The sequence below is a fragment of the Natrix helvetica genome (genome assembly GCF_964273705.1).
Source record: "Natrix helvetica genome assembly, chromosome: 3".
Taxonomy (NCBI): Eukaryota; Metazoa; Chordata; class Lepidosauria; order Squamata; family Natricidae; genus Natrix; species Natrix helvetica.
The window spans coordinates 59812955-59831209 of record NC_138549.1 but is presented as its reverse complement, the minus strand read 5'-3'; the positions used below and the strand labels follow the sequence as shown (position 1 = coordinate 59831209).

The 18255-nt window shown below is 36.9% G+C and overlaps 1 protein-coding gene across 1 annotated transcript in view; it reads right to left on the bottom strand.

The window, feature by feature from the left end:
• The window catches only part of ADCY10 (adenylate cyclase 10), a 219639-nt gene that overhangs the window by 179442 nt on the left and 21942 nt on the right, over window positions 1-18255 (bottom strand). Inside the window, exons 4-5 of the mRNA XM_081946448.1 lie at window positions 2832-2975; window positions 2217-2422 (exon numbers count right to left, since the gene is read on the bottom strand). Of these exons, the coding sequence (XP_081802574.1) occupies window positions 2217-2422; window positions 2832-2975 (350 nt within the window). The remainder of the gene's footprint in view (window positions 1-2216; window positions 2423-2831; window positions 2976-18255) is intronic.

Here is an 18255-nt window from a genome sequence, read left to right as displayed (position 1 = left end):
TTTATCACTGCGGCTTCTCTTTCTACTTTCAGACTTGCAAGATTTTGTTACTATAACCTCATAATGAAGATAGTGTTGGTATCCATGGTTTGTCCTTCTTTCCTTGTTTACCTAAAATGCCTGTCTTCAGTCTTGCAAATCTCTAAGTATTTCTCTCCTCTTTAACTTTTACTTTCAGGAAACTCAGGGGGATCCCTTTCTGTTTCTGCTGGTCAAGTTACATTTTTCTCTCACCTGCCCTATATAACAAACAATTTAGTGCCTTTTTTAGGCAGGAGGCCCAATTTCCATTTGTCACTTGGTCTTGGCTAGAGGCAATATCAGATGGTACTAATATAAAGGTGGAAGGATTAAATATCACAGAGAATACATCAAGATATATATATATCATTGGTTATTTTTGTTTTTGTGGATAAATGAAAAAAAATGTTAGTGATGATATTAGAAAGATTAGGGACATAAATCTACTTTTTATTCAGATGATGACCTGGTGTTGCCTGAGAGCCCAAAATATTTGCAGTGAAAGTTACATAGGCTGTATGATAAAGCAAGGGTTCTGAAAATTGATATATTAAAGTGCATAGCAGTGCAGAGGTGGTATTCAGCCAGTTCTCACCACTTCACACAAACCGGTAGCAGAAATTTGGCCTGGGTCGCCATGCCGGTAGCAATTGCTGGCTGGCCACACCCCCAAATCAGTCACCCTGTCGCTGTTCGTTCACCCCACCTGCCCGCTTGCTGCTCGCTCACCCCACCCGCTTGCTCAATGCTCACTCCACACTCACTCACCCCACCCACCCAATGCTTGCCCCGCCCATCCCAGTCCTATATATTTTTGCCATGTGGCCCAGCTACATTCATCACTAATCGCCTCCGTGCCTCGCTGGCTTTGCTCAGCTCAGCAAAGGAAAGTAAGCATGCTGCATGATCGCCCGTTGCCTTGGATCGGAGGCCGGGACCCCAGGGATGAGCCATTCCCCAAGGGTCCGGAGCCACCGTCCCCCTCGGCCAGGTCAGGGAATGTGCCATTCCCCAGCTCTGGCTTTGCCCCAGAGCCACTCCTCACTTGACACCTGCCTCAGCCAAGTCAGGGAATACTCCATTACCCAGCTCTGACCCTGCCCCAGAGCCACCACCCACTCTCCGCCTGTTCACCCTCTGCCTTGCTCACCTACCTTCCATTCCAGTTGCTTTGGGGGGGATACACAGCAAGGCAAGGCCACCTTTTCCAGGAAGCCTCCAGCTGCTGGTCATTTTTGGCTACTTCTGAGAAACTCCGCTGCGACGCCATCTCTCCGGTGAAGCAAGCCATTTTCCTGGCCGGGTCCAGCGGCTGGCAGCAAGCAGCACCGGCAGGCAATGGTGTGTGTGTGCATGGTCAGCTAGGGTTAGGGTTATAGTTAACAGAACAGTGACCATCGCTGCCATCACCACCCTGTTCATGCTGGCCGTGCATGTGCACCCCATTGCCTGCTGGTGCATCTCGTGGCTGGTCACCAGACAGGCCAGGAGAACAGCCTGCTGTGCCGGAGGGACAGCATTGCAATGGAGCTGCTTGGAAGGCAAACACAAGCCTCAGCCTTTAAGGTACTTCAACCCCTGGGGAGGGGGGACCATAAAGGGACAGACAGCCATAGGAGCTGCCTTCTGAGCAGCTCCTTTGTGAAGGGAGGCAGAAAATTTCAGTTTCTCTGTGCTGCAGCATTCAGCATGGCTGCTTCTCTCCTTCTCAGGGTCATACACACAGAGTAAACATGTGAAGGAGGTGAGAAGCAGCCAGGTTGAATGCTAGAAGACTTGGGTGAACTTTTCTGTGAGTTCTGTGGATGTGGTTTGGGTGGGAGTGGCTTGGTGGGGTAGTGCCGCCCCACCTTGCTGTGATGCTGAGTTGGCCATGAATGATTGCAAATGATATATAAATTTTAAAATGAGCAAATTGATTAATTTATGTATGTTAAAATTACTAAATGTGGAAAAGGGATAGAGAAAGTTTACTATTTGGAAATACTGGCAAAAAGGTGGTGGGCATTTCTGTTCTGAGGAATGGTCGTTTATCAAAAGCAAAAATACAAAAATAATGCAGACACTATTTGTAGATGGAATAGATCTCATTCCAACCTTTTATGTGAAAACTATCATGTCACTTTTAGTGTTTAAAATCAACCATATTCCTATCAGAGAAAGCAAAATGGACTCTTACCCAAGAAGATACGAACCTTGACAGCTCGTTCATTTTTAATTTTTTCTACCTCAATTAAGTTCCGATCACAGAGCTCCCAGCAGTTGGGGGACATGATAATTTCACTTGCTTTGGCTAAGTTTTGGGCCAAACGTACTTCTTCCACTGCTCGACCAGTTACCACAAAATGTTGTCGTCTGTTATCACCAATGACAACTTTAGAGATGTGACCTGCAGAGACTCCTGAGAAAAGATTGAACTTCTTTATCAGAGATCCTAACTATAGCATACTGAAATAAAATGGGGGTGGGAGAGTTGAAAATGAAATAATTCTGCAATCTATATGTAGCCAGAAATACTTTAATTATTAAAGAAATTTTATCTCTGCTGTTAATAAATAATGAGTTTTTGGGCTAATCTTTGTGTCATTTTTAAAATTATAGTTCCATTATTATTGTTTTACTTTTTTATCCTAAGTGTTGATGAAAGGGAATATTAATTTAAGAGAGGTTACTTATTGGCTACAGACATCTTTGCAGCTTTCCTTTTGCTTCAGTTTCTCTCAGTACAGGATGAAATTAACATACACATTGTTTATAGCTTTTCTATAAAAAAATAGGCTCTAAATTTGTTCTAGACTGAAGGGTGGTACCTATCTTCACTCGTAGCTCAAGTCCCACTTCAGTATCACGAACACCATATTCTTGTTGGATGCTGAAACTACACTTCAGTGCCAGAGTAATGATCTCATTTAAATGGCAACGCTCTACCTTCCAGAGCGCCAACAGTGCATCACCTGGAAATAAGAGAACAAATCATTGAGTTTGTTCAATTTTCAAGAATGTATTTTCAATAGTTTTACAGAATTATAAAAAGGAGCCTATTTGCATTACTGTTTATTCATGCAATAACGTAATGTTCTATACCCTGTTGTGCATCCTTGGATACTAGTAATTATAAATTCCCTCTCCTCATAATAGGAGGGACTAGTAGGAAATGGTTATTCCTCCTCAGGGCCCATGCACTGAGTTATGATGAAGTGGCATCTAGGGCCATGTTAACAAGAGATCATGCTGATTTTATTAATGTTTTGTTTGTACAATATTGTAATTTCAAACATACATACATACATACATACATACATACATACATACATACATATATACATACATACATACACACACACACACATACACACACACACACATACACTTTTATTATTGTGTTTGCATCATTTTTTACCTTTCAATGTGTTATTTAAATGAGGAGATCTGATTAGGAAATCTTATTATTTTTAGTTATATCTGTGTTTTCAAAGTTGGCAATTTTAAGATGTGTCAACTTGGTAGCTGGGGGATTCTGGGAGTTGAAATCTACACATCTTAAAGTTGCCAAGTTTGAAAGACACTAATTTACTGTATATCAATAACCAGTGTCATTATTTAATAAAATAATTGCTGTTGCTTGAAGCACCTATATTCTTTACTCTTTTCTTAATAAGAGAGTGGTACCTTTAGTTGGGAATCCAAGATAACTCTGGACTCAGAAATGCAGTGGAAAGATGCAGACCCTTGCAAATTATAAAGAAGATTCTTGCAGCAATTTCATAAGCGTTTTTTAAAATATTGGCTTTTGTGAAAATAAGATATCCTCTTATACAATTCAGGCCAATTCTTCACTTGTAATTTATACTATTTCTCAGCTATTGTTAAAGTTGTATAAATCCTGTCCACCTTACTATTACTATATATCAGTACAACATTGATTGAATGATACTAGAAATGAAGAAATAGTCTAAGATGACTTCTGGAGAAGATTGCCAACTGGATTCACACCCAGGGAGGGATCTCTGAAGAGTTTTTCCCTGGGCTGCAGCTCTTCAATTACTAACAGAAGAAATTGGCATTCCTTTAGTTTATATGAATCTCCTGGTTTAGGGAGAGTCTTTGAATTACCCCTCAAGATCATCCGATACAGCTGAGGACTGCAAGTAACTTCAGTGCTTTGAAGCATTTGTATGATGAAAACTAGGGGGAGGGCTGTAATCTGTTTGTCATTGAAAAAGCATCTGTTTTGAAATTTACTTTTTAAACAGACAGTAAGTTATGCCTTTAATTTCTTAATCACCTTTAAGGACTATTAAACCTTTTTGAAGTTAAAAGAGGGTATCTTTAGTCACAGCTTGCTACTCCTTTTTTCATGTTCTTCATATATAAAGTTTTTTTTTATTTTTTCATTTTCATAACAAATAACCACATGTATACTATTACATAACCAACATCATATTATATTGTTAAATGTTTAAATCAATTCTTCTTACCATCAACTCCCAAAAACAATTATTGGCTTTTCTGCTTTCCATACACCATATTTGTACCTTATCCATCACTTTCTTCTCCCCTCCTCTTCCCTACCTCCTTTCTTCCCTCTGTCATCCTTCTCTTCTCTACTTCCCCTTCTTCTCTCCTTCTCCTCTCTCCCCTTTCCACTCCTTCTTTCTCTCCTCCTCTTCCCTCCCCCTGCCCTCTCTCCTATCCCTCTCTTCTTCCCTTACCTCTCTCCTCTACTTCGCACTCTTCATCTCATTTACTTGATGTATTTCAGCCTCTGAGCGAGCTCCATTTTATGTTGATGGTATTTATAATTTCTTTTCAATATACATATTTAATTTTAACATATATCTTCCTCCTTCTTTTTTTAAAAGAAAAAAAGTATACTTATATAGTAATTGTATTTTTAAACCTTCCCCAACCTACTTTTGGCTGAGATGTAGACCTGGTTACGATTCCCAGCTATTCTCATCATTACATTTATATAGTTAGGCATTCTTACATGCCCAAATTTGTAGTTCTGTCTTTATAATCTCAATAATTTCCCATTGTAAGTATATTTCATGTTCCCTATCCATTTTTCTATATCTTGACTTAGCTTACCCTTTATTGTCTTTAAATAACAATCCTTACTGTTCAATGTTCATTACAATTCCATTAATCTAATATATAGAATAACAAGTGATACATATCTCACTTTGTTCATCATCTTAGGAGTTCTATATGTGTCCATATTTCATATATTTTAACCTATACTTAATTGTCCTTACATTGTCATATTCAATCAATTAGCAACTCAATTTAATTATCATGTATAAAAGTGAATCACATGCCTCTCTTTACATTCTCCACACAACAGTTTCATATTCATCTATATTCCATATATATTTAACCTTTATTTAATTATCTTTCCATTATCATATTCAATCAGTTAGCAACTCAGTTTTAATTATCATATATAGGAGTAAACCACATATTTCAGCTTTATATTTCTCATATAATAATTTCTAATTGTCTGATTATATCTTAATAAGTCTTTTTTCCCACCTCTCTATTCCTGTCTTCTCCCTTTTCTTTGTTTTGACATGTCTTTTCCCCAAGCCATTGTCAAACCTAATGAAATATTTTGTATTTCCCTTTGTTAGGGCGTAACCCCCCTCTTCAGTTTTCCCTATGCCACTGTCAAATTCAGTGAGATCTTTTGTCTGCTTTTTATTTCCTTTTGTTGAGACACAGACACCCTTTTCAGTTTTCCCTATACCACTGTCAAACCTTATGAAGTTTTTTGTCTGCTTTTTATTTTCCACCATTTCTACCCCTCCATTATCCCCCCTCTTCTTCCTTCACTTCTTCCTTCACTTCCTGCTTCTTCTCAATATCTAACTTCAAAATTCTATTTAGACTTGATTTTAATGATTTATGCATATTTTTTATAATTTCATGTAGTTCTTCAAATTCCCACCTTTCCATAATGTCCAGTTCCAAAATTACCGTTAGTTATACAGTTCTTATTTCAGAGTTCTGGTCCACCTTAAATTTAGCTAATTCAGCTAATGAGAAGAGGAAGAGAAGTGGGAGCCATCTTGATCTTTTGTTCTCCCTTCGGAAAAAAAAAACCCTTCGTATTTTCCCGGTTCTTGATTTTATTATTATTTTCCCCTTGTTACCTTCCACCTCTTGTTGGTTATAGGTGCTCAAAATATATTAATTGGAACAAACTCAAATACAGCGAATCTCTGGTATGTTTCTCTTCACCTCCTGCTTTTCCAAATTCTGATTTATGGCAATTGGTTAATTAAGACTTCCTGCTCAGAGTTTCGCATTCCATTCACCACACAGGCAAGATTAGGTTATCAGTGAGAAAATAGTGGTTTTTTCTTGATTTTTTCCCCCTTGTTACATTCCACCTCTCATTAATTGGAGTTCCTTAAGAAATGTTAGTTAGAAGAAACTTGAACGAAGCAAATCTCCTCGGTATGTTTTGGTTTCTGTTTCACCCTCCTAGTCTCTTTTAAAAACACAATCTTTTCAAATCCAAATCCAAATTTAAAGTTTGTGTTTAAGTGGGTTTGTCACTTCTCTGCTTTCTCCTTTCTGTCCAAATTGTTTAAAGCAAATGGCTCTTTCTGGGCTAGTGATTCAACTCTCCATTTTTCCCCTTCTTTCTTTCTTTTTGCCAAAATTCTGATCTGTCCATCAATATTATTTATACTCTCAAGGTTCTTTGCCTTTTCCAAATTCTGATTTATGACAGTGGGTTAATTAGATCTTCTTACCAGGCTTTCATCTTGTCTCCTGCATGCTATTAGTCAGTTGCTTTGGCTTGAAGTCAGCTTCTTGTGCAGCCATGTTGCCATGCTGCCTCCCCAATGCTGATTCAGAGGGCAAATCTCTGACCTACGAGAGACCTGTTGCACTCCCTCTGGGTCTGATGAGATGCTGCCCCTTCTTCACACACACACCCAGGGAGTTCTGATCCAAAAATGATCTTGGCATTGGTTTGTCAGACAGAGTTCATGTGAGACTCATCAGAGCTCACATCCCATCATCTGTCCAGCTGGAGAACGTCCGGTCAAATCCCTTGCTACTCCTTTTTGAAAACCTCCACCATTTTGGGGATTTCTTCAGTGGTAGACAACAACGAGGAAGGGTGCTAAAGCAAGCCAAAATAACAAAGTGTGGAGAAGAAAAAAAGCTGACAAAGAAGCATGAAGGCAGAAAGTTCTGGTTTTAGTTTATTATTTATAATAATTTGTAGCTTGGTCTGCTTCGCTGTGAGTGGCTAAAACTTTCTGATTTTTATGATTTCTGAATGGCTAGCAATTTTAAAGTGATTTATTTTTTAAAAAAACTATTCTTTGACCAAAAAGGAAATCAAGATGGAGGAGCAAATTATTAGAGCTGTATTTGATTTTTTTTAAAAAAAAATCTACGAGCTTGTAGATTACAATACAATAGCAGAGTTGGAAGGGACTTGGAGGTCTTCTAGTCCAACCCCCTGCCTAGGCAGGAAACCCTATACCATTTCAAACAAATGGCTATCCAACATCTTCTTAAAGACTTCCAGTGTTGGGGCATTCACAACTTCTGGAGGCAAGCTGTTCCACTGATTAATTATTCTAACTGTCAGGAAGTTTCTCCTCAGTTCTAAGTTGCTTCTCTCCTTGATTAGTTTCCACCCATTGCTTCTTGTTCTACCCTCCGGTGCCTTGGAAAATAGTTTGACTCCCTCTTCTTTGTGGCAACCCCTGAGATATTGTCTCCCCTAGTCCTTCTTTCTATTAAACTAGACATACCCAGTTCCTGCAACCGTTCTTCATATGTTTTAGCCTCCAGCCCCTAATCATCTTTGTTGCTCTTCTCTGCACTCTTTCTAGAGTCTCCACATCTTTTCTACATCGTGATGACCAAAACTGAATGCAGTATTCCAAGTGTGGCCTTACCAAGGCATTATAAAGTGGTATTAACACTTCACGTGATCTTGATTCTATCCCTCTGTTGATGCAGAGTGTTTAGCTGTGTTCCAAAGTTGATTTTTTTTTTAAAAAAACCGAACTACTTTAGAGATGCAAACTTGTGAAGAAAATTACCAGCCTACTGAGGCATTTTCACAAGTAGCTGAAAATGCAGAGGAGTCAACTGCAATTTTGGAATATAAATCTGATACCAACTCTTATAATACAAATCTCTCAATACAACTGAAAGAAGAGCGCTAAAAAAGTTTGCAACTCTTAAAAACACTAATTTGGAACTTTTTCTTTAAGGACATTAACAAGGTTGGGAAATTCTTAGAAAAATGGAAACCATAATTACTTCATAAACTTTCCAGAGAGAAAAAAGATTTTACTCCAAGAAAACAAGCTGGAAGGAATGACTTAAACTTAACAAGTTAACTGAAATTAGGAATGATTTCTATCTGTGGGATACATGTAACAGAAAGTAAGTCTTAATCTAATATTTGAAAATGTAACTATATATTATACATAATGGCTAGGTAATTCCTAAAGTATTGTAGAAGGTCAGTACCTACTCCCCCCCACAAGAATGAAATATTTTGGGAAATATTAAACAGGGAGAATATATTTCCCTAAAGGAGAAATGGAGAAACATGCTCTTAAAGATAGAAAGCAGACTCAGTTTTTCTTAATAGTCCCCAAGCAGAAACTGAGGCCAGCTTTTAGAAATGCAGAGGTGGTAATCCATTCAAGACAGGATATTTCAAAACTTTTTGGCAGAATGGTAAGATTAGATAGCATCCTCTCACCCAAGGTCCAACACAGAAGAAAAGTCATTAGCCACAATAGGAATTACCCAACACCCTTTCAGAACACAAACCCCTTCACTACATGACCCCAAAGCAGTCCAAACTGTAAAGTCACAGAAACCTGGGAGCTCAGATAAACAATAATCCAGGGTTGACCAGATTAGCTCAGACAAACACCTAGGATTTGCATTTTCTTTTTTGCTTATAGAGCCAGCTATGACCCCTACATAACCCCTATATGTGCCCCATAGGAATCTGACAACAGCCAATAGCATATTGAACAGGAAGCTCAAATACAAAGGTAAAACCCACCCACTCTCAGCTCTATTTTGTCAGCTGCCCAGAATCACATGTGGTTCTGCTTCATCAATAAACCTCTCTTTCCAATCAGCCTCCATGTTTCCAGTGTCTTTCTCCCAGCTTGGAACTAAACCAAATGGATATGCAAAATGTTATTGAAAATGTATTTGAGAGTATTTGTGTTAAGAGAAAGTTAAAGAAAATTATGCATTAGTTCAAAGAAAAAAATAGAGTTTTAAAAAGGGTGTATACAAAAGAAAAATATATTATTCTATGAGGGTAGTTTTGGAGGGAGGGACATAAATTTAATACTGAATTTCAAGGTATGTATGCTAAGTTAAAAGAAAAAGATGTATTAGAAAGTTTAAATTTTAGAAAAGTGTTTAAAGAAAAGTTTAACATTTTAAAAAGGATGAAAAAAGAGTATTTTTTCATCAAAGTCAAAGAAGTGAACCTTATTAATATAAATGGTGATAATTTACAAAGATTTATTAGGTGCAAATAGAAATACCTATTACTTCCACAGCAAGGAAGATAAAGCAGAAATTGTTAAATTAATTATTTTATTCAAAGAGGAGAATATATTTAAGTACTTTTTCATTTGCATATCTTTCTGGTTTTTGTGCTTGTGATTGAAAAGAACTGAAATTTTGACTTTGGCTTTGTCGATTAGATAGATTTGTTGTTATAGAAATGGCTGATTATACACTAATACATACATGTAAAAAGTTGACAGTGCGCTATTTTTATCTTGTACTGTGCTAAAATTGTGGGTCATTAAGAAAGCACTTCCTTACTTTATAGGATCTTCTAGCACAAACACTAGATCGTCTGCAAAGGCCTGTAACTTAAATTGCTCCTTTTTGATTTCTAGTCCCTTTATCTGTACCTCTTTATGTATATTCCTGGCTAGTACTTCTAGGGTTAGTATAAACAACAGGGGGGATAAGGGGCAACCTTGTCTTGTACATTTCTGGATTACAATACTTTGTGTTAATTCGCCATTGATTATTACTTTGGCTTTTTGGTTTGTATAAATTGCTCTGATCGTGTTTATAAATTTATCCCCACACTCCTTCCGGCAAAAATTGAAGACTCACCTGTTCCGATTAGCAGGCCTGGCATAATTTCAACTATTCCTCCTGGTAGACGTATTATTAACTGGTTATTTTAGGGAATTGTTTTTAAGTTAATTTGTGTTATATTTTTAGGGGTTTTAAAATTGTATTTATATATACTGTGTAGCTGTACAGTTCTTTTAACTTTAATTTTAACCTCCTCCATATTTAAATTTGCATATTTAATTTTATCTATTTTCTATATTGTGATGTATTCTCTACTTGGACTGTACACCGCCCCGAGTCCCTTTTGGGAGATGGGGCGGTCTAGAAGCACAGTAAATAAATAAATAAATAAATAAATAAATAAATAAATAAATAAATAAATAAATAAATAAATAAATAAATAAATAAATAAATAAATAAATAAATAAATAAATAAATAATAAATAAATAAATAAATAAATAAATAAATAAATAAATAAATAAATGTATTCTAATTGTTGGTGCAAAAATTCCCAGTTGACATTATCAAATGCCTTTTGGGCATCGAGAAAGATTAGTGCAACCTGTTTTTCATTGTGAACTTCATAGTATTCAAGAATGTTCAACATAATTCTCATATTGTTTTTAATTTGTCTTCTGGGGAGGAATCCGTTTTGATCTGTATGGATGAATAATGTAAGAAATTTTTTCAATCTTTCTGCTATTATTGAGGCAAAGATTTTGTAATCTGCATTTAGCAGTGAGATTGGTCTGTAGTTTTGTATAAACACCTGGTCTGTGTCCGCCTTAGGTAATAATACAATATTAGCCTCCGTCCATGATAACGGTGTCTTCGCCTCTTTCAACACAGCATTATAGACTTCCAACAACGTTGAAACAAGCATATCCAGGAATTGTTTATATATTTCCACTTGCAACCCATCCGGCCCTGCAGCTTTATTATTCTTTTGTCTTTGTATGGCCTCGATTATCTCTGATGTTTTCATGTCCTCATTGAGCATGTCCTTAATCTCCTCTGGTATCTTTGGCAGATCTGACTTTTCAAGTACTGTAATATTCCTTCCTTTGTATGGTCTCGGTTTTCTCTATATAATTGTTCATAGAACTCTTGGGTAAACCTTTTCTTTTCCTCTAGTTGGTAGCAGATCTCGCCTTTTTCATCTTGTAGTTTATTGATCCAATTCTCTTGCTTCTGCTTCCTCAACCTTTAGGATAGCCACCGCCCCGGTTTATTTGCATTCTCAAAGAAATTTTGTTTTGCTTTTTTTATAGATTGTGCCAATTTTGCTTTTTCAAATATAGCCAATTCATGTTTAATCAATTCCATATTTCCTTTTATACTTCTGTTCTGTGGTTTCTTTTGAAGTTCACTCTCTAAATTTTTATACCTTTCTTTCAGCTATCTTATTTTTAGATTCTCAGTTTTTTTCTTCCTGGCTGTGGCTGATATTGTGACCCCTCTTATAAATACCTTAGTTGTATCCCATAAGTTTTGTATGGATGTATCTCCTGGCCCGTTTTCTTTGAAGAAAAATCTTAGTTCCTGGTTAACTCTTTTAATATATTCCTGATCTTTTAGGATTGATCTATTGAGTAACCAATGATAACTGCCCTTTTGTTTTTTCCATATAATCCTCATGGGATTGTGGTCAGACCATAGATTGGGTTCTATATCTATCTCCTTCACTTCTGAAATTAACTCCATCGGCAGCCAGACCATATCTACCCTTGACCAGGATTCGTGTCTATTCGAGTAGAAGGTATATTGCTTTCCCTCTGGACATATTTCTCGCCATACATCATAAAGATTAAGTTCTTCAGCCATTTGGAAGAATGACCTTGGCAAAGTTCTCCTAGCTCCTTTTCTCTTCTTTCCACTTTTATAGTCCCGTTTTGGGTCAACTATACAATTGAAGTCACCCAGTAAACAAACATTTTCGTTTCCCATCTCTCGAATAATGCTATGTAGTCTATGATAGAAATTTTCCTTCATTAGGTGCATATATTACAACCAGTGACACCTTTTTTTGGTTTAACATTATTTCTATGATTAGTATTCTCCCTTCCTCATCATGATAAATTAGTTTGTCTGGATTGTGTCTTTGACATATAATGCTATTCCTTTTTTCTTTTGGTCAGCTAGTGCCACGTAAAGTTTACCCACTCTAGGACATTCTAAGATCTGGATCTGTCTTTTAGTCATATGGACCTCTTGCATTGCAATTATATCGTAGTTCAAATGTTTTAATTTGTTAAATATTGTTTTCCTCTTCTGGGGTAAGTTTAGACCATTGATATTCAGTGATAGAATCTTGATTTCTCCCGACATAATTCTATGTGTATTTAGGTCGTGTGCTTCTTGTTGCCCTTATTTCTCTCACTTCCTTTGGTTCTTCCCCTTTTTCATCTAAAGCGACTTCTTTCTCCTTTCGTGTCTCCACTGGTTCCTTTTCTCTTCTTATCTGTGCCCTGAGTCCTTGCCTCCTTGCTCCCGCCTGTTCTCCTTCGTCTTTCTCATCCTCCTGCCCAACAAGGGTATTGTAAAAATCTTCCGCTTGTTCTATCGTGTCTATTCTAAATCTTCTATCTCTCCAAGTTACCAGTACGCCCTCCCGCATCAGCCATCTAAAGTTAATTTCAAATTTGTTCAGGACAGATGTTAAAAATTGATAGGGCCTTCTTAATTCTCTAATTCTCCTCGGTACCTGTTTTAGAACTGTTAGTTGTCATTGGTTATAAATTATCGGGTCGTCTCTTGTTCTATTCAGCACCTCGTCACGTATTGATATTTTAACACACTTTACATGAACTTCTCTTGGTAAATTATTCTTTTTTGCATAGTTTGTCTGTATTCTATACGTCTCGTCGATCTCACTTGCCATCTCATCCTTTTCTATTCCCAAAGCCTTTGCCATTAGGTCTGCCATCGTGTCTGGTAAATCCTCACCTTTTTCTTCCTTTACGTTCTGGAACCGTAGGAATTGGGCTGCTTTCTCCGATTCTAACGCGAGGACCGTTAACTCAAGTTCCTTGTTTGCCTGGATCAGCCTAGAACTCAGCTGCTCCATTTTTTCATCCTCCTTTTCCAACCTTCCTTCTATTACATTTATTCTTTGTTCGTGTTTATTGATCTGTTCCTGGAACTTCTCAAATTTATCATCCATCTTCTGCATTCTCTCCTTTAATTCTACCATATCACTCCTTATTTCTTTAATATCCTTTTTAAGTTCTTCGTGATTTTTAGCCATTGCCTCCTGCGTGGTCTGTAATATCATCTGCAATTCCTTAGTTGAATTGGATCTTTCTCTCTGAAGCATATCCTCCAAAGATCTTTGGTTCGAGGGACTGGCAGCCGCTAGGGATGGCTGGGATGCTGGCTTCCTCCCCGTGCCAATTTTCATTAAATTTGTACTACTTGTCATTGTTTGGAAGAATTGGATCCCTACTTTAATTTTTCTCTAGAACTCCCACTTTCTTCTCTCCCTCGTAACTTTCTCCAGTCCTCCTTCTTTCTTTCTTTCTTTCTTTCTTTCTTTCTTTCTTTCTTTCTTTCTTTCTTTCTTCCTTCCTTCCTTCCTTCCTTCCTCCCTCCCTCCCTCCTTCCTTCCTTCTTTCTTTCTTTCTCATTGAGGAATTGACAGAATATGGGAAAATAGCGGGTCTAAAGATAAATATGATAAAGACCAAAATGCTGACTAAAAATATGACATCAAAACCCAAAGAGGAGTTAACGAAGAAATTGGGTATCCAAATTGTCAAAAAAGTTAAATATCTTGGTATACATTATCTGCGAGGTGTGAGACCATCAAAGAAGATAATTATACTAATTTGATTAATAAAACTAAGAAGGATCTAGAAAGATGGGAAAACCTACAACTGTCCCTGATGGGCAGGATCACAGTTATAAAAATGAATATATTACCAAAATTTCTTTTCCTATTTCAGAATATTCCCATTAAATTAGAAAAAGGTGTCTTCAAGGATTTGAATCAATTGGTTTCGAAATTTATTTGGCAGGGAAGAAAACCAAGAATAAAACTCAAGGCTATGCAAGACACTAAGGAAAAGGGAGGATTTGGCGTACCAGATTGGGAACTCTAGTATACTGCGGCCATTCTAACATGGCTAAGGGAATGGATAATGCTGAGAAATAAAAGATTACTCAAATTGGAAGGCCATGACCTCCAAGCAGGCTGGCATGCCTTCCTCTGGTATGAAAAAGGATCTGCACACAAATATTTTAGTAGACATTACATCAGACAATCTCTGTTAATAATATGGAACAAAATTAAACATGACCACTATACCAAAATACCTATTTGGCTATCTACGATGGAAGCATACATACACCCAAATTTAATCAACATGGGAAATATAGTCACATATAAAGAGTTATTGAACAGGCAGGGGGAGATCAAAACCAGATCAGAATTGACATCACAAGGAGTACAAGTAGAATGGTGGTCTTATTTACAGATACAATCAAGGTATGCACAGGATAGGAAGAACGAAGGTATTGCCAAAGACTACACAATATTAGATAAACTGTTGATACAGACAGAAAACAGACTGATCAAAGTGCTGTATAGATTCTTGTTGGAATATAAACTAGAGGAGGAACATGTCAAAGAAACCATGGTCGCCTGGGTGAAAATTTTCGGTTACAATGTGGAATTGGCTAAGTGGGAAAAACTTTGGATACTTAATCAGAAACTAACATTGGCTACGGCATATAAAGAAAATCTTTATAAGATGTTCTACAGATGGCATCTCCCTCTAGCACGGCTTTCCAAAATGTTCAAAAATCTGACCCCAAATTGTTGGAATATAAAAAAACACCAGGCACTTTCTATCATATGTGGTGGACGTGCAATGAGGCAAAAAAATATTGGAAAATGATTCAATCATGGTTAGAACAAATGGTGGGAGAACAAATTATGTTTAAACCAGAAACTTTTCTCCTAGGCATAATACCGGAGGGGTTTAAGAAAGATACACTTTATTTAATTATACATATGCTAACTGCAGCGCGCATAACATATGCACAGCATTGGAAAAAAGAAAATACACCATCAGAGCTAGATATAATCAGAAAAGTGTTGGCCTGTGCAGAAGCAGATAGGCTCACTCTTGAACTTAAAAATAAAGGGGAATCAGAATACTTTGAAGTATGGAACAGATTTTATGATTGGTATAAGACAGGATGACAAGACTGGAACAAATGTATATATTGTGATTGGACAGAAGGACAGACAATGTATTAAGTAGATTAACTGTTAATGGTTGAAACTAGCTGTATATAATGTGAATGTATGACCACTCCGACTCCACGGTATTGCATTGTTTTAAATGTAAAAATAAAGAAAGCACTTCCTTGCCATTTCCTGCCACATTCCAATAAAGTGGAGAAGCCAACAGGAAGCTGTAAGTCCCAGGCAGCTTGCAAGCAGGCTAGCAGACAGATAAGTGGTTGTTGCCAGGTGTGGGACAGTGCACAAGGGATTGGTGCATCACAGTATGAGAGCAGCCAGGCTTGGGATAAAAGGGTACTGCTGTTTGCTGAAGCATATGGGAGAGCATGCAAGGGGTCAGCAGTAAAATAATGGCAGAGCAAGCAGTAGCAGCTTCAAAGAGAGTGTGAGATAAACTGTCAAGGTTCCAAATAGCATCCAAAATTAAATCAGAGTCCAAGGCAAAGTATTGCTCAAAGTTCCAATTTATTAAGAGAGCCATGTTGGCACATCTGGGAAAACCCGAATATGAAAGCTTCCTGGTTTTCCCCACCCAGTTGAAAGTTCAGGATCTTGCCCCCACAACCACAAGTCCACCACATGGTCCAATATTCCACTGTCATGCTGGCAGTTCCACCCATTCAGTTCCGGTCAGGTGCAGAGACAAAGGATGACCTTGGATTCTAGAAATTTTTTTTATTTTGGCTACATAGTATTTAACTCCATACTCTCTCCCATCCCATTTTCCCACAATAGAAATGCATAGTAGAATAATAGAAGTGTGGCAGGCCAAAGATCCAAAAGGGAATATGGCTGCAGGCCTGACAGGCGGCCTCTCCTCAGAAAAAAAAACTGCTCCCTGAAAAGAGAATAATGTAGGGATTAACATAACAGAATTAACCATCTCTCCCCCCGCCCCCACCGCCAGGGGGACTCTTTGGCTTTGTTTTACTAACTTATCAGCTTTTAGGTTCCAGCTTTTCACCCAAGTAGCTTCGGACAAAGGATACCCCTTTCCTTTTTTTCTTTTCCCTTTATAAAACAATTTCTATTTGTTTTTGAACAAGGACAAACAAACATAAAAATAAAAATAAAAAAACCATCTCCTATTACAAATTGTAGAAAGTGTGTCAGTTGGTTACAGTATTTCCATGCATCTCTTCTATAGTCACCACCTACTTTTCATATCAAATCACATATTTCAAATTCACCTACATTCATGTATATCACAATTATTGTATCTCAACCTTAATCTGAATATAATTGATTTTATATCCTTTTATATATAATAGTCAAAATCTAGAATAGGATTATATGATAACATTCCATTAAATCATCCTAAAATCATCCAATCACAATACATCTTTATAACATATTCTAGATAAAACTTTTAAACCTCCTCTCATAATCTCCATGTGTTGTTTATATAAAATTTCATATTATCAAACTAATACATCTATTTGTATTGTTATCATTATTAATCATTATTTAACTATAGCTATTGTCGCTTCATTTTATACATACTACTAGTAATCTAAATTTAGCTTAATTTTTTATTATACATTTTCATTTCATCAACCTGTACCTTTCCAGTAATAGTACAGTCTTATATCTCTTGCCATTTGTAGCATTAATGTTCTAGTTACTTTCTTAATAAATCTTGTATAAACTTCTCTTGGTAACATGTTATTCCTTTCGTATCTCATAAAAGCTTGAAACCCAACATCTGTTCTTTCCATCAGCTTATCTTTGGTTATCGCTAGTGCTTCTGTCAAGATTTATCTCCTTATCTCCATCAATTTTTCTCTCTTTTCTTCTTCTTTGCTTTGAAGTCTGGGGTAGAGTTCCAATCCATCTATCTCCATATTCCGCTCTTGCCATTACCAACCACACTCACTTTGTTGTCAGTATCCACAGTTTTCTTATCTCTTTGCTCATTTTTTCTTCCATCTTTTGAACTGTGTCCTTCATTTTCTCCATTTGGTAAACATCCTCAGTTTCTCCATCAGATTTTTCTGTTTTGTATTCCATATTCTCCAATCTCTTTTCAATTCTCTCTGTCACAACTAATAGATTTTGAATCTATTTCATAACATAATCATTTGCAATGCTACAGTTTCTTTTTCCTGCTGAGCCATTCTTTAAATTTTGCAGACACTGCCACTATAGGGTTCAAGACTATTTTAATAAACTTCAAACAGGTTCATTTATTATCTTTCAAGTCAAAATGTTGTCTTCCCTCCAATAGCTAGTGATAGAACTTCCAAAAGGCACCTGTATAAACAACTTGTGCTCCTCCTACTATCACTGTCAGTAAACAAACTGAAAGAACCTTGAATCTCAAGTGATCAAAGAGAAAGAAGAAAAACAATGTATCCAGCCTCCAGCCTCTAAGTGGCTGTGTAACTGCTTTTCCTCCTGTTGTTACAACCCTCTTTATAATCCTTCTTATTATCTTCTTTATATTCCAAGCTTAAGAAAGAAAGAAAAACCCTTAAATGGAGATCAAAAACAATCCAATCAATCAAATCAAGCATTATTTAAAAAAGGAGAATTTTAATTCATAGGTATAAGCAAAGATGAAAAAAGAAAAAGAATTAATCCATTCAGTTTAAAAAATAGGGAGCCCCTGCAGAAGTTTCATCCGTGAAAAAAAATTAGAAACTGGATAACACACTAAGTTCAATGTAGATCAATTTCTCTGCCTACAGTCTTCTGTCTTCAATCTTAACTTAACTTAATTTTTTTTCTTGGGTGGTCTCTTCCTCTAATAATAAAATTTCCTCACCAATTCGATACACTTTCTCTTTCCGCTTTCTTCCTGTTCCAGAGCTGTCTCAACTTCAGCAGCTTCATTAGTTGCATTTCTGTCATCGGAAAAAAAGGG